The 15058-nt window shown below is 41.9% G+C and overlaps 1 protein-coding gene across 1 annotated transcript in view; it reads right to left on the bottom strand.

The window, feature by feature from the left end:
• Positions 1-1274: 1274 nt before the first annotated feature.
• Positions 1275-15058, bottom strand: part of FMO1 (flavin containing dimethylaniline monoxygenase 1) — a 28775-nt gene continuing 14991 nt past the window's right edge. Inside the window, exons 4-10 of the mRNA XM_032862999.1 lie at positions 14345-14533; positions 11503-11665; positions 9016-9158; positions 6374-6573; positions 3995-4350; positions 3394-3466; positions 1275-1620 (exon numbers count right to left, since the gene is read on the bottom strand). Coding sequence (XP_032718890.1) covers positions 1278-1620; positions 3394-3466; positions 3995-4350; positions 6374-6573; positions 9016-9158; positions 11503-11665; positions 14345-14533 — 1467 coding nt within the window. The 3' untranslated portion in view covers positions 1275-1277. The remainder of the gene's footprint in view (positions 1621-3393; positions 3467-3994; positions 4351-6373; positions 6574-9015; positions 9159-11502; positions 11666-14344; positions 14534-15058) is intronic.

A 15058-nucleotide genomic window follows, 5' to 3' on the forward strand; every position in this document is an offset into this window, starting at 1 on the left:
ATATACCCCAGGAAAAACAAGGTGGAAGACACGCATAGGGCAAGATACTTGGGAACGGGGGGAAGAGCCTCCATGTCTTCTCTAGGGGCATGAGTCTCCCCGAACGTCTATGTGTTCACCAATCTGGAAGCTTTCTGAACCCCTTGCTTTTGGGTTTTTATGGAAATTTCATCTTGTGGAGCCCGGCTCAATGAACTAGTGGTGATGGTTGATTTTCTGTGGGGTAGATCTGATTTGCGTTGTTATTATGCCTGCTGGAGCACCCCATTTTGTGGTAGAGTGCATTCTAGGGCAATGAGCACTCCCAGGCAGGATCATCCCTTTATTTTTATTAAGATAATTTTTTTCAATATAGTGATTCAATGATGATTATATATATACATATATATATATATATATTGAAAAATGCTTACCATAGGCATAGTTACATCTGTCAGCATACAAAGTTATATTATTGACTCTATTCCCCACCCTGTACTTTTTGTCCCTGTGACCTACTTATTTCGTAGCCAGAACTCTGTACCTCGTAATCCTTTCTCCCATTTGCCCATTCTTCCACCCCCCCGTCTGGCGACCACTAGTTCCCTGTATTTATGAGCCTATTTCTGGATTTTGTTTCTTTGTTGGTGTTTTGTTTGTTATTTTGTTTTTTAGGTTCTAGGTATAAGTGAATCATATGGTCTTTGTCTTTCTCTGCGGTCCCCACATTCCTTTAGACAGGTTCCAGGGAATTTATTGAACCCTCAATTCTTTGATGGCTTTTAGGAGTGGACCCCTTGTCCCCTTCTCTCTTTCCCCACATCTTTTCCCCAACTTGGAAAAAGAGCATAAAAGATCACTTGAAACATTGAATTTCTAGGTTTTTTCCTTTCTTTTTATGTCTGAGGCTGATACCATAACAGGATCATTTCAGTACAACCAAATCTTTTGTGAAGTCGGGGGCTTAGTTGAGGCCTAAGAAAATGGTTTATATGAGAGAGAGATAGGAATGCTGAGTGCTGTCTTAAACAGCTCTCTCGTAAAGGGAGCATGGATTTCCCAGCAGCCTTCAAGTGCACAGACACCGTGACTGCTTATCTTCCTCTAGCACTGGAAGCCGGGGCAGCAGGAGAAGCCCAGCAGTAGCAGTGGCAGCCAGGGAAGGACTGGCCACGGCCATCACCCCTCCGGTAAGGCTCAGGGCTCAGGTGAAGAGAATGACGGGGTAGTGGAAGGACCAGAGCTCTGTACATCTACGAGGGGCATCTGACAAACCACCTGGGCGATCTTTTTTGTTTTTACAGGAAAATTAGGAAAATGGCCAGAAGCAAAGCCAGAAGGCTTAAGAGTTTAAGTAAGCTTGCAAAGGGAGATGGGGATTCTTGTACGATTCGCGTTTTGGTGACTTTGAATGTTCGATCCCACTGGGTCAAGATGGCATTTCTGGCTCCTTTCCATTTCCCTGGGCCAGTCAGGCGGAACTGGTACGGTGTGCATGGGCCAAAGAAGATGGTCAAAGCCAGGCGTGGGTCCGTCAGGAGCAGAGAGAATAGGTTGGGTTTTGCATTGATACTGGTCAGGAGTTCATCTATGTATGTGATATAATCTGACTGTAAAGCTTTGCAGTAACACAAGCCAAACCTTTAGGAAAGGAAAATTGGGGATAAAGAAGACAAAAAGGTAAAATAATGATAATCCAGAATAAGTAAAAGTGCCAAAAGTAAACAGCGACACCAGAACATTTGAAACGGTTTGTGTGTCCTTCCCTCCAAGCCCACAGCTGTCTAATGGTCTCATTATGTATATATATTTAACAGCTAGATGAGCCCCTTGACAAGACACTGTATGTGCGCAGTGCTCCAAATGCTCATGAAGACGGCTGGTATTCTTTAGTTCTTTTGTCAAATAATTAGTAATTTCTAGAAAAAAAGTTTTTACATAACTTCACTATTCCTAAATTTTTCTAAAACTCAATTATTGTTAGATTTGTAAAATGGAAAAGTCCACAAAAATCAATAGGGTGGAATCCCCTGTACTGCTGGTCTAGTCCCTGAAATCACTGATTGACCTATGACGAGAAGCCTTTCCACTGTGCAGTTCTAATCAATTATCTGTGTTACAGCAGAATTCTATAATGGAGATCGATTTATACTCCAGGTTGAGGGTGAAAAAGAGACATCTAAAATGTGTTTATTATTTCGGGATTTAACGCTTTGTCCAGGATAGATCAGCATGAAGTTTGCAAACATGTATAAATTAGAAAAGTGCTAACAATTCTTAAATGCAATCATTTTAAAACTTTTTTTTTTTTTTTGGTTATGTTATGTTAGTCACCATACAGTATGTCATTAGTTTTCGATGTCGTACCAGCCAGACAGCAGAACATAAGAGGAAGCCTCTTCTCCAGGGAACAGAGTCAACAAACTTATTCTGGCAAAAGGCCAGATGTTAAGTGCGTTAGGCTTTGATGGCCATATTATGGTCTCTGTCTCAACTACTCAGCTCTGCTATTGTAATTCAAAAGCAACCATGAGTGTGGCTATGTTCTCATAAAAGTTTATGGCCACTGTGATTTAGATTTCCTATAATTTTCACATATCACAGAATATTCTTCTTTCTGTCCATCCATCTAAAAATGTAAAAGAGGGGCACCTGGGTCGCCCTGTCAGTTAAGGGTCTGCCTTCAGCTCAGGTCATGATCCCAGAGTCCCGGGATCGAGTCCTGCATCGGGCTCCCTGCTCAGTGAGGAGTCTGCTTCTCCCTCTTCCTCTGCCTCTCTCCCTTCATTCTTTCTCTCTCTCTTCAATAAATAAATAAAATCTTTCAAAAATTATTAAGAAAAAATTCATAAAAGGAAAATTCAGGTGGTCGGTCGATTTGGCCTGCAGGCCATAGTTAGCGGAGTCCTACTCTAGAGAAGCTGTCTGAATAAATAATAGAGCTGGATCAAGATTTGTCGAATGAATGAATGAGCAGTCTCTTCTGGTGTCAGAGTGATGTGCATAGCTCTGCCTGATTATAAATAAGGCATGAATAACATATCCGGGAGATGAGACTGAATTATATTTGGTTTAGAATCCAGACTCCACCCCTGGGTGTGATATGAAACAATGAATCTTGGAACGCTACATCAAAAACTAATGACATACTGTATGGTGACTAACGTAACGTAACAAGAGCAACAACAAAAAAGAATCCAGACTCCAGGTGGCATTAGGTGACCATCGTCTGAAGTGACAATTTGGGGATACTTCAACTTCTCAGTTCCTTCCTGCCCTCACCTTAAACAGGCTAGCCCAGATTTTTTTCCCACTGAGTCTGTTTCCTTTAACTCATCTCTGTCTGCCATTGTTTTTACCCATATGAGTGATGATTCAAAAAAGATGCATAAGTGCTTAACTTAGTTAACTTACCCGCTGTGTTTGTTTTCTTTTCTTTCATTAACTTCCTCTATCATGACATTTCGCGGTGGTAGCTTATTTATACCTGTGAAACGTACGAACAAAAAAGGCAATTTAACTTTAGGCCTGCTTGCCTAGTGGGTAAAGATGCTTTACCACTGCTCACGTTTCACTCTTAGTACCCAGCGACTTATCTGTTCTTCTGGCAAAAAAAATGGTAGCAGCCTACACGGATTGGAGGTATGCCCCTGGTAATAATGTTACCAGCCGAGAAGTTGTATCATCTGGGTCATCTCCCTAGTTAACCGATAAAACAAAACCTCACAACTGAGTTCTGCCACTCCACTGACTGAAACTTTCCATTTGAATTGAACCTGTTGATTCTGCAAAAATAACAGGGATACAACTTGTATTTTTTGACCCCTGATTTATCTTTTGTGCTGGTAATGGCTCAAATTCGTTATAATAGTGTAATTCCATGAAGAATAGAATGGATCCTGCTTTTAAAGACTGTGTTGTTTTGAGGAGTGGGAGATGGTCGCAAAATTTCCAATATCCCAGATAACATGGCAAATCAAAACCATATGTGCCCTGCAGTTTCTCGTGAACATACCTTTCAGGACTCGGACAGCCCATCGCGCTTGCATTTCTCCTGTGGGTATCATGGAGCCCAAGGGTTTGATGAGGCCAATGACAGCCAGAGTTGGCTGTGGCAGGTGCGCAGGGAAAATGTACTTGTACAACGATGCCTGGCCGTTTTCCACTTTGACTACGGTCTCATCCAGGAAGGGGAAAGCAAAGGTGTAGCCCGTGGCAAAGACAATGATATCAATAGGCTCTTCCTTGGGGGTGTTGTTGAATATGACAGAGTTTTCCTTCACCTCCTTTATGCTTGGCTTGATGAGCACTTTCCCAGTGATGATCCGGCCCGGAAGCTCGTCATTTAGCACAGGCTCTCTCAGCTGCGTCCTAAACAGAAACGTGGGCAGGGACGGGATCTGCCAGGGGCCAGTGTGGCCAGTCCTCCCTCTCCCTTCCCTTCCTTTCTTCATTCTGGGATTCTCCCCTTGGCCAGGCAGGAGGTGCCAGCCATGGGACAAGCCTCTTCTGTGGGAAGGACTCATGAATGTCCAAGAATGATGAAATGTGTTTACCATTTACTAGTGTTTGGGAGCCTGTGGAGAAGGGGGTCAGAGCTTTCCCTGGCTCCCGTTTCCCTTGCTGACTTTCAGATCTCAGTTACCAGTGTCTTTAGAGATAACCCAGTGCTGAAGGACTCCAAGGGAAGCTGCTACACCTGCTGAGAACTGCTGGGAGCTCTCTCCTCCTCGGGAGCAATGGGACAAGGAAAGCAGGCATGTGTTTAAAGGGAAGAAGGGGGGCGCCTGGGTGGCTCAGTGGGGTAAAGCCTCTGCCTTCGGCTCAGGTCATGATCCCAGGGTCCTGGGATCGAGCCCCACATTGGGCTCTCTGCTCCACGGGAAGCCTGCTTCCTCCTCCTCTCTCTCTACCTGCCTCTCTGCCTACTTGTGATCTCTGTCAAATAAATAAATAAAAATCTTAAAAAAAAAAAGGAACAAGGGCAGAATGATCTTTTTCTGCCTATGTCTTTGGGCTCACTAAGCAAATACTTTGTGAGATGATTTTAAATGATATGAGCCATTTTGAGGTTATGGTGAAGGCACAGAAAGAGACAGTGGGATAAAATGGAAAGAGCACTGGAATAGGAAGGAGGAAGGGTGGCTTCTTATCTTAATGTTTATACTTAACAGAGCTTGAGGAAGTCATTTGGTCCCAATTGGGTTTTATTCATCTGTAAAATAGGGATACTGATGCTTGCATCCGTAGTTCATTGGGTAGGATGAAGAGCATATGAAATAGATTGAAGTTGGGGTTGGTCTCAAAATTTGCAATATCCCAAACAACATGGCAAGCCAAATAACATGGCAGCATGAAATAGTATGTACGTCAGAAGTTTGAAAATGATAAATGACTAAATCCAAGAGTGAAGGGATTATAGTTTCTTAGGCTCATTTCACATCTTTTAAGGTTTATGGTTTATAGTCCCCCAGCTGCCATCCAGGTTAAACAAAGCTTATGGTAGACAAAGTTCTGGTGCCAAGAGTGAAAACCCCCAAGGGGCTTCAAGGTGGGACATGGAAGAGGGTAGGTAGGAAATACAGAAGGAAAAGATGGTGACAGTAGAGGCAAGAGGAGAGCGGGGTGAGAGGAAGATATGTGAGAGAAGGATGAAGAGAGCCAGAGGAAACAATGTGTGCATGCACACAAGGGGACTGTGTGCCATCAGTGGTGGCTTGGGTGCCCTGTGATCCATGCTGGCCCAGAGTGAAGTCTGGAGGAAGATCATACAGGATCTCCAGGCTAAGGTGCCATCCTGGTAATAGAATGTCATTGTACAAACTAATGAATGAGAAAGTAGAGCCTTCAGTTCTTGCTAATGAGGTAAGTCATAGGTGGTAACTCAGTTATAGACTGAATTTAGGACAGACTGAGATCAAGGTCATCTTGACAAGGGCAAGAAGGCATTGCTGTTGGAGAGATGGCAAGGGGCAACTAGAGCATTTAATTTTTCCCACACAGTGAAACAAGGCAAGTGTGTTGCTTATGTCAAAGTAGTCATAGACAAGTCACTCTCTTTTGATCGCAGTAGCTGAGGCTTATGTAACTTGCCTAGCTCACAGAGCTCGCTTATTACTAAACGAGCTTGGGCAAGTAGTTGAACTTTGTGAAGCCTCAGTTTACCCAGGATAAACAGGAGACTATAATAATACTTTAAAGGGTTATTGACAAGATGAAATTTTTAGTTTCGCTTACCAAGAACTCAAACACAGTTAGGGCTCATGAAGTACATGTGTATGATGTCTTCTTTCGTGTTCGGTCACATGGTGTGTAATTACCTGGTTTGGATACGCCAGTGGGAGAATCAAGGTTCCTTCTGCCCAACAGCCCTCAGCAGATGCACTATATTTACCTGTCTTCTGGTATTAAGCCGTAATTTGCATGATTGAACCAGCTGTTCATCTTTCTTGCCATCAACCAAGTCACAATTGGAGTTGGGAGAGAATTTCTGAGCATGTTCTGAAATCGAGTCATGAACACCATGTCCCACGGGTACCCTGAGTCAAAGACTCGGCTCATCACCCAGGCCCCTCCCGTGGTGCTGAGGAACACCTAGAAACAATCAAAGAAACCACTCAGTCTGGGCCAGGGAACAGGGTTGGCTTTGCCAGAAATTCAGGAAGTTTCACGATTAGAATGGCACCAGAAATACCACCCTCAAAATACATCCTCAACCACATATTTCTGGCTCCTCCAGCTCCCATCTTCAAGTTATTCTTTTGAGATCATGGTTTGAGCATCTAGAGTATTAAAATGCCTTAGAACATGTAACGAGCTTACTATCTGCCAGCCACCGCAGTGAGTGAGATACTGTGACAAGCAAGGGGGAGCTGAAAGTTTCATGTGAAAAAACAACGAGCAGGTGGTTACAATTTTGTAGTATGCCAATACTTGAAAGTTGTCTACAGAGAGTTTCAGTAGAAACCATTGTTGGAATTGACAGAGTTCAGTAACCCAATTAGTTCTGACGAGTTCTCTCTCTCTCTTTTTTTCTTTGCAGAGTTGCTATTTGAGCTTACCAGCTGACTGAATTTGAAATTTCTGATCATTACAGAAATAGAAACAATAATATGCTGCCCACATGTGGTGGTCATAGTGGGCGAGACTGTGTTCTTTTTTATTTCAGGACCTCCTTTTTCTTCTTTCAGGATAACTCCTCCAAACTGTTAGTCTCCCCAAGTCCATCAATCAATCAGGTCCTTTTTTGAAAGTCCCCAAAAGGAATATTAGTCACACACTCCCAGTCCTTTTTCTTCATGGCTATTGTCATTCTTACAATCAGTGATCTAATTATCTATACTTATTTCATTGGCATCTGTGTCCCCCATGACTCTGTGCTCCATGATGGCAGAAATCTTGTTTCTATTGTGTTCTTCAGTGATTCCCAGTGCCTGGCACAACATTTGGCACATCAGAAGCCAACAACTCATCTTTATTTGTTGTTCCTGCCTGCCAACTGAGGAATGTTCATTACAATTATTACCTAAATTCGTAGTAGGGAGGGATCACTGTGTTGGGGTGAGATAGCTGGGCATGTTCTTGTGGGTTGTGAAAAAAGGAGAAAAGGCACTGTAGGAGGAGAGGGGTTGGGTACGAGGAAAGAGGAAAAGAGAGACGCAGAATCGGAAAGGGCTCAGAGTAGTGGGGGATAAAGCTGAAATTGCAGATTTGAGTCGAATTAAGGAGAACCCTATAATGCAAGGCTAATTCACCTTCAATTTCTTATTAATATTTTCTTTTGTGTTGCTTATTTTATTTTATCCATTCCATTCCATTCCATTCTGTTCTATTTTAGTAGGAGTTTCTTGTACATTTTGGCAGGAGCACAGAGCCCGCAGAGCTTTCCTAGCTTCCTTGGTTTGGCAAAGTGATCAAAAAGTGGCCCGTGCTTTCTCAGATCTGTCTCCTCTGCTTCTCTTTCCCACTTTTTTGTTTTTACTTGAGTATAATTGACATTTCTTTTTTAGCGAGTTATTAGAAGTTTTTAAACATGAGAGTGTCATAATGAGAGCTGGCTTTTCAGAGGATTTGTTTGTGGGCGTTAGGGTGTCTGTAGGGATGGATCGCTGCATGTGGGGCGAGGGAGTGGGCATGCAGGGATATGGGTAGAATTAGGAACAGGTGCGTTGGGTCGGAGGGACTTGAACTTGAAGGCTGGCTCAGCCATCTGCTAGTGGTACAACATCAGGCAGCCTCCTCAGCTTCTGTAAGCCTCAATTTCTTCACCTACAGTCAAGTGTACTGACGGGACCCACTCCCATGGCTTCTTTTGATGACTGGTTGAGGTCATACAGTAAGGCATTTAGTGAAGTGCTTGGCACAGAGGAAGCCCCAATATGAATCATTTCTACAATTATTACTAGGAGGATTATTGTATGGACTCATTGTACAGACCTTTTTGTATGGACCTGTTGAGGGTAGTGGAGCTTAACAAAGAAAGGAAGGAAAAAGCGGTGGGAAATCTTCAAAGGAAAAAGGACAGGATTTTCTCACCGATGGGACTAGGTAAGACCCAGATGTCTCCTGTAGCTCTTGTTGGATGACTGGGAAAATGACAAAAACAGGAAGTCAGAGAAGTTGGTCTTGGAGGAAAAGTGACTCTTGGAATTTGCAGTAAAAAATTTATAAACACATAAGAAAAAATGGTTTAAAAATCTGTTTTTTGGGGATGGCTGGGTGGTTCAGTCAGTTAAACATCTGCCTTCAGCTCAGGTCATGATCCTGGGGTCCTGGGACCGAGTCCTGCATGGGGCTCCCTGCTCAGCAGGGAGCTGCTTCTCCCTTTGCCTGCTGCTTCCCCTGCTTGTGCTCCCTCCCTCTCTCTCTCTCTCTGATAAATAAATAAATAAAATCTTAAAAAGAAAAAATCTGTTTTTTTTTAAATGTGTGTGTGCTTTAGGCATATTTATTTCTTTCATCATTTTTCACATTCATGCATCCCGAGGCATGCATCTTAAGATAAAATTCTTCATTAAGTCACATGAGGAAAGGTACCTTTTTAGCCAGGTGGCTGGCCTCCACAGCAATGTCTGTGCCCGAATTCCCCATTCCAATCACAAGGACTCTCTTGTCCTTAAATATATCTGGATGTTTATACTGTCGGCTATGAAAGTACTGGCCTTTAAAGGTATTTATACCTATAGAAAAAGAAAGTCAAATAAATAATTTTATAGGATCAGTGAATGAAACATAAATGTTGTTCCATTAATATCTTCTTGATGGATTATTTTGGTTATTTTTATTATTTATTTATTTTTTAAAAATACTTTATTTAATTATTTGATAGAGACAGAGTGAGAGAGGGAACACAAGCAGGGGGAGTGGGGAGGGAGAAGCAGGCTCTCCACTGAGCAGGGAGCCTGATGCTAGGCTCAGTCCCAGGACCCTGGGATCATGACCTGAGCCAAAGGCAGTCACTTAACCAACTGAGCCACCCAGTGCCCCTAAAATGTGGTTCTTATTTGAAAAGGTCCCTGTGGGTTGGGGAGGTTCACAGATAGTTTACCTTGGCGACTGACTGGAACTCAGGCTGCGTGTGCTGAGTCAGCAAGAGCTAGCGCTTAGAAAAAGGGACTGTGTTCATTATACTGGGGTCAGATCTACTGTTCTAACTAGAAAGGGTACCTCAGGCAGCTGAGGCCAAATTTCTTACTGAAACATTAAATGTGAATGGATAGTTTTGGAAAACACTCTCAAGGTTGCATTAACACAATCAATCAAAAGTAATACATTCTAGGGGCGCCTGGGTGGCTCAGTGGGTTAAGCCTCTGCCTTCGGCTCAGGTCATGATTCCCAGGGTCCTGGGATCGAGCCCCACATCGGGCTTTCTGCTCTGCAGGGAGCCTGCTTCCTCCTCTCTCTCTCTCTCTGCCTGCCTCTCTGCCTACTTGTGATCTCTGTCTGTCAAATAAATAAATATAATCTTGAAAAAAAAAAGTAATACATTCTATACAAAGAACCTATTTTTTCCAGAAAAAATGATAAGACATCAGGGGATAAATATGGATGCTTGTGGCAAGTAACCTCATTAAGATCTGGTCACTCTTTAGCTCACCTTGAATCGTTAGAAATCCGACATGAGTCTCAGTTAAAACTCACCATAATCCGGAGCCTTTAGAATTTAGCAATGATGCAACTGAATTCAAATATTAACTCAGACAGGACCCATTACGGACCTGGGAATGGCTGAGGAGGGAGAGCTAGACAAGTTTGAGGAGAATCATAGAATTATTATCCTTATTATTTTCCATAATATCCGTAGATAATAATTCTACCCTGGGATGTTAAATTATCTTAGATTCTCTCTAGACCAAGATCCTTTGGATCACAAATAAGCAAAAATGAGACTCCGTGGCTTAGTCTCCTATCAGACTAACATATTTCCCTCTTTTGTCAAAGTAAGGCAGCATAAGCATTTTATTAGGTGAACGTGTTTGTGTTAGTAAACACACTAGAATGTATATATCTGAATGAATTAAGTGGTTATCTTGGGAAGTTATTTATTCTATGATATCTGTTATTTTTACTAAGACTTTTTGGAACATCTCTGGAATTTCCTCCAGAGCAACGTGCTTCCAGACACAAGTTTTTGAAAGTCTTCAATGAACCTGAATTTTCATTAACAGTCAACAATGACCCTAGGGTGTATGTACTCTGTACTACGCAAGCCTGTTGTGAGGCAGAGAGGAAGGTGGTGAGATCTGGAGGACTCCTTTTCAAATCTAAAGTCACAGAACTTTAGAGCTCAAAGGCTCCTTAATGATGAACTCTCCAGGGATTTCAGACAACCAGTTGGTAGTGGCTGGTAAGATTGGTATTGAGAGAGCTCCTGGGTGCTCAGTCGGTCAAGCGTCTGCCTTTGGCTCAGGTCATGATCCCAGGGTCCGGGGATTGAGTCCTGCACTGGGCTCCCTACTCTGTGAGGAGTCTGCTTCTCCCTCTGCCTGCAGCTCCTCCCACGCCCCCCGTTGTATGCTCTCTCTCTCTCTCTCTCCCAAATAAGTAAATAAAATCTAAAAAAAAAATAAATAAATAAAAATAAAAGACCAGTGTTGGAAGGTCTGCCAGTCCAGTAGAGCTCTGTTTGCTTGATCCGTGAGGTATGTTGTTGGGTGAGGTGGTCCAGGCCTCTAACTCAGCTTTGGCTGTTTGCTGCTGCTGAGGCTGTGACCATCTGTGTGGGCATCCCATGTCTTAGGAGACTTTCTGAGTGTTGCGCATCACTTACAGAGAGACGCTGAACCTCAGTGAGGCACAAAACTGCTGGCTAGTTATTTATTCTCTTTTTGGGGGCACATATTGGTTGTTTGGAACAAATGAAAGCCAAAAGCTGGCCAGAAAGTGCTGGTTAGGAAAAAATCCTTATTACCTCACAACTTTAACTGTTTAAGGGAGGAAGCATAGAAATGTGTTCCCAGATTAAGCCAGTATCAGGATGGCTCCCAAGAGACAAATTAGGGTCAGTTTCAGAAAATGCTGTACCTGGAAAAGAGTCCAGTGGCAAATACGGGTTAGTAAGGAAACCAGTGCAGACCATGACAGCATCGAAGATGGCAGACTGCTGTTTTCCTTCATGCTGAGTGACCACCTCCCATTGGCCAGTGACAATAAAATCTGGGCATTTTGTTACTTTGCAGACTTTAGTCTGAAAAAAGAATCATAGTCACAATTAATTGTTGTCAAGTTTCTGGTAAGGGCTTGCTGGCCACAGTTGACATTTGAAATGTTCTAGAGCACAGACTAACCATAATTAATAAGCATAAACTTAGAAATTGAATCGAGTTATCAGACTAACCATAGTTTTCTGGATGAAAGTATTCTAAGCTTAGAGTTGTGATGGGGTATTTAAGAGAAGTGATGAGATCCAAAAAGTTTGAATGATTTTGCTCAAATTTTCACAGTAAATGATAGAACCAAGAACTATGGTCTTCTTTCTGTTATGTATATCTCTCCAGAGCTGTGCTTTAATAGAGATGTGGGTAATATAAATTGAAAGCATAAATTTGGACCTTATGAAAGGTCCTATAGAATATGTTGCTGAAGTTTTCCCAGATCCAGAGAATGATTGGAAAATGCTAACTTTATGGCCTGAATGTTCTGGAGTAGTCCAAATGTCAGTCTATTTTTTTTTTTTTTGTTTTACTTGAGTGTATGTATATGTTTATGGGTGCGGGGTTCTGATTCAGAAAATATGTAAAATAAACGTACAAGTCAGATCTAAGAGCATAAATACTGTACTGACTGAGAGACTTTGCTCCCTGTCTTTTTTCAGTTTTCAGAGAAGACAGGCATCTCACGTCTTTCCTAATGGGGTCACTGTTTGGTTTATAATATTTGAAGCACTTGTTGGACTCCAACATTTGTATTAGGAACTCTCCCTTTTTAAAATTTAAGTTTTCAGTTAATTAAAAATTAATTGATTTCAAAATAGAGTTTACTTTTGTCTTAAAAATAAGAACTAGGGGCGCCTGGGTGGCTCAGTGGGCTAAGCCTCTGCCTTCGGCTCAGGTAATGATCTCATGGTCCTGGGATCAAGCCCCGCATCGGGCTCTCTGCTCAGCAGGGAGCCTGCTTCCTCCTCTCTCTCTTTCTGCCTCTCTGCCTACTTGTGGTCTCTGTCTGTCAAATAAATAAAAAAAAATCTTTTAAAAAAATAAGAACTATTTGTAATTAAATATTTGGAATGCACAGGAGAGAAATCTCTTATGTGTATATCCTCTTAAAACTTTGGTGAACATCTAGCTTTAATCATTTCTTTTCCAGTTATTTTAAAATAGACTTGGGGCAGCATGTAGTAAAGGAAATTCATCAGATTCAGGAACTCTGATGCATTAAAAATATTTCTGAGGATCATATCCATTCACTATGGTAGTGTTTCATTTTTACTGTATCCCTTGCAAAATAAGGAAGTGGAGTAAAATACTCTTTGGAAAACTGGAATACTTTCATTTTACCCAATTTGATTGAAATATAGTTGGCATACAACATGTGTAAGTTTAAAGTATATGATGTAATGATCTGATAAATGTATAGTATGTGTAATGTATAAATGTATAATATATAAACTGCAAAATAATTGCAACAAATAGTAAGTCTATTTCATACCCATCACTTTGCATAGTTATAATTCTTTTTCTTGTGAAAAGAACTTTTAAGATTTACTCTCTTAGCAACTCAATTATATAATACCGTGAACTGTATTCAGCGTGCTGTACATTACATCCCCAGAACTGATTTATCTCATAACTGGGAGTCTGAACCTTTTGACCATCTTGGCCCATGTCCCCCAGGCCCACGCTTCACCTCTGGCAACCACCAATCTGCTCTGTTTCTATGAGTTTGGTGATTTTTTTTTTAATTTTTCTGACATTTCACTTAGTACAATACTCTAAAGGCCCATCCATGTTGTTGCAAATGGCAGGATTTCCTCCTTCTTTTATGACTAAACAACATTCCAGTGTGTGTGTATGTGTGGGGGACATTTTCTTTATCCATGTACCCATCGATGGACACTAGGGCTGTTTCCCTGTCTTGACTACTATAAATAATACTGCAGTGAAGATGTGGTTGCAGGCATCTCTTCAAGGTACTGGTTACCTTGTTGGTCAGTACCTTTAAGGTTGTGATTACGAATCTTACTACTAATTTTGGTCATTCATGTTGCTTTCAATTCCCTAGAAATTCCTTACCATCCCCATCTGTAGCAGGGAGAGGGGGAGATAGGAGAAGGAAAACACATGGATTGTCCTGTTTCTTGGGGAGGAAAGAATGGGGAAAAAAGGGAGTATATTAATTTGCCTCTGTCCTGTCTTCTTCCTGTTTCTGTTCTTGGAAATGGGGAGGGAGGTGGATAAGTCCTGTGAAAAGCGCCATATTCAAAGATTTTTCTATTCCCCAGGATGTCTAGAGAAGATTCCCTTCAGATAGTGAGGTTCTTCTGTGTATGGGCCACTGCACATGTTTTTTTTCCTATAAAGGGATACTCAAGAAGAGAGGACCTAGGGACTGGTAGAAGTCATCAATGTCCCTATGTGCCTTCGTCCCAAGCAGCGAATGTAGTTTGATATTTTCAGGTCCCTTTGGGTTCTCGGATGAAATTAATACAAACTAAAAATGTATACATGTGAATTCTTACAGAAAGTACCCACCTCCATTCTCCGATTTACTTAGGGTGGGTGTGAGTACAAGGGAAGGAATCCAGCCCCGTGTCCTCAATCTTGCCAGTTCACAATCTCATCTACAGAGCCAAGGGAGAGGCAATTGAGAGAAACAGGAAACAGGTAGGCCATACTTTCTGACTACTGACTGATGTTTCGTGTCTTACCTTGAACTGAATGCGGTCCAGGAGGTTGAACTGGTTTGCATACATTTTGAGGTACTCCAGGAATAGAGAATTTGGCACATAGTTTGGATAATCTTCTGGGAATGGAAAGTCTGAGTAACAAGACATCTCCTTGCAGCTGTTGGAAACCACAGACTTATAGAGGCTGGCTCTGCCGTCTTCAACATGTTCCTGCAAAAACAGTGTACACACATGAGTGTGTACGGATTTGTGCATGTGTGCACACATGTGAAATGGATGTTAATTTTTAGGCATTTTAAACACTGACAGAGATTAAGGTTACCCTTTCTAATGGGATTTGTTGTCCTGCCCTTGAGGTAGGGTGAACACGGAACACTGAACTTTATGACGAGAGTTGTGATTTCATTCGTTACATGTTAACAAACCCAGGATGAACTCACCTGTCCAGATTCACACGCATTACCGCAAAATACTGGAAAATGCGGAAATAGACCAGAGAGTTGTGTCTGCATGATGGACAGTTGCTAGGTAGTTCGGTTTCCACGGGAGTTGTTGAAAGGACTATGCAGAAGGGGGTTCAGATCGTGAAGGAGTTTACATCTAAGGTTAGGGAATTTGGATTTTTTTGGAAGGTGATGGCAGTCTTCTGAATTTTTAATGAGGAAGTGATTCCTGTTATATTTTGAAAAGATAATTCCTGTTCTACAAAAGATGAATGGCGAAGTCTGGAAAGGA

This window comes from Lontra canadensis, unplaced genomic scaffold (genome assembly GCF_010015895.1).
Source record: "Lontra canadensis isolate GAN:19392208 unplaced genomic scaffold, GSC_riverotter_1.0 scaffold24, whole genome shotgun sequence".
NCBI lineage: Eukaryota > Metazoa > Chordata > Mammalia > Carnivora > Mustelidae > Lontra > Lontra canadensis.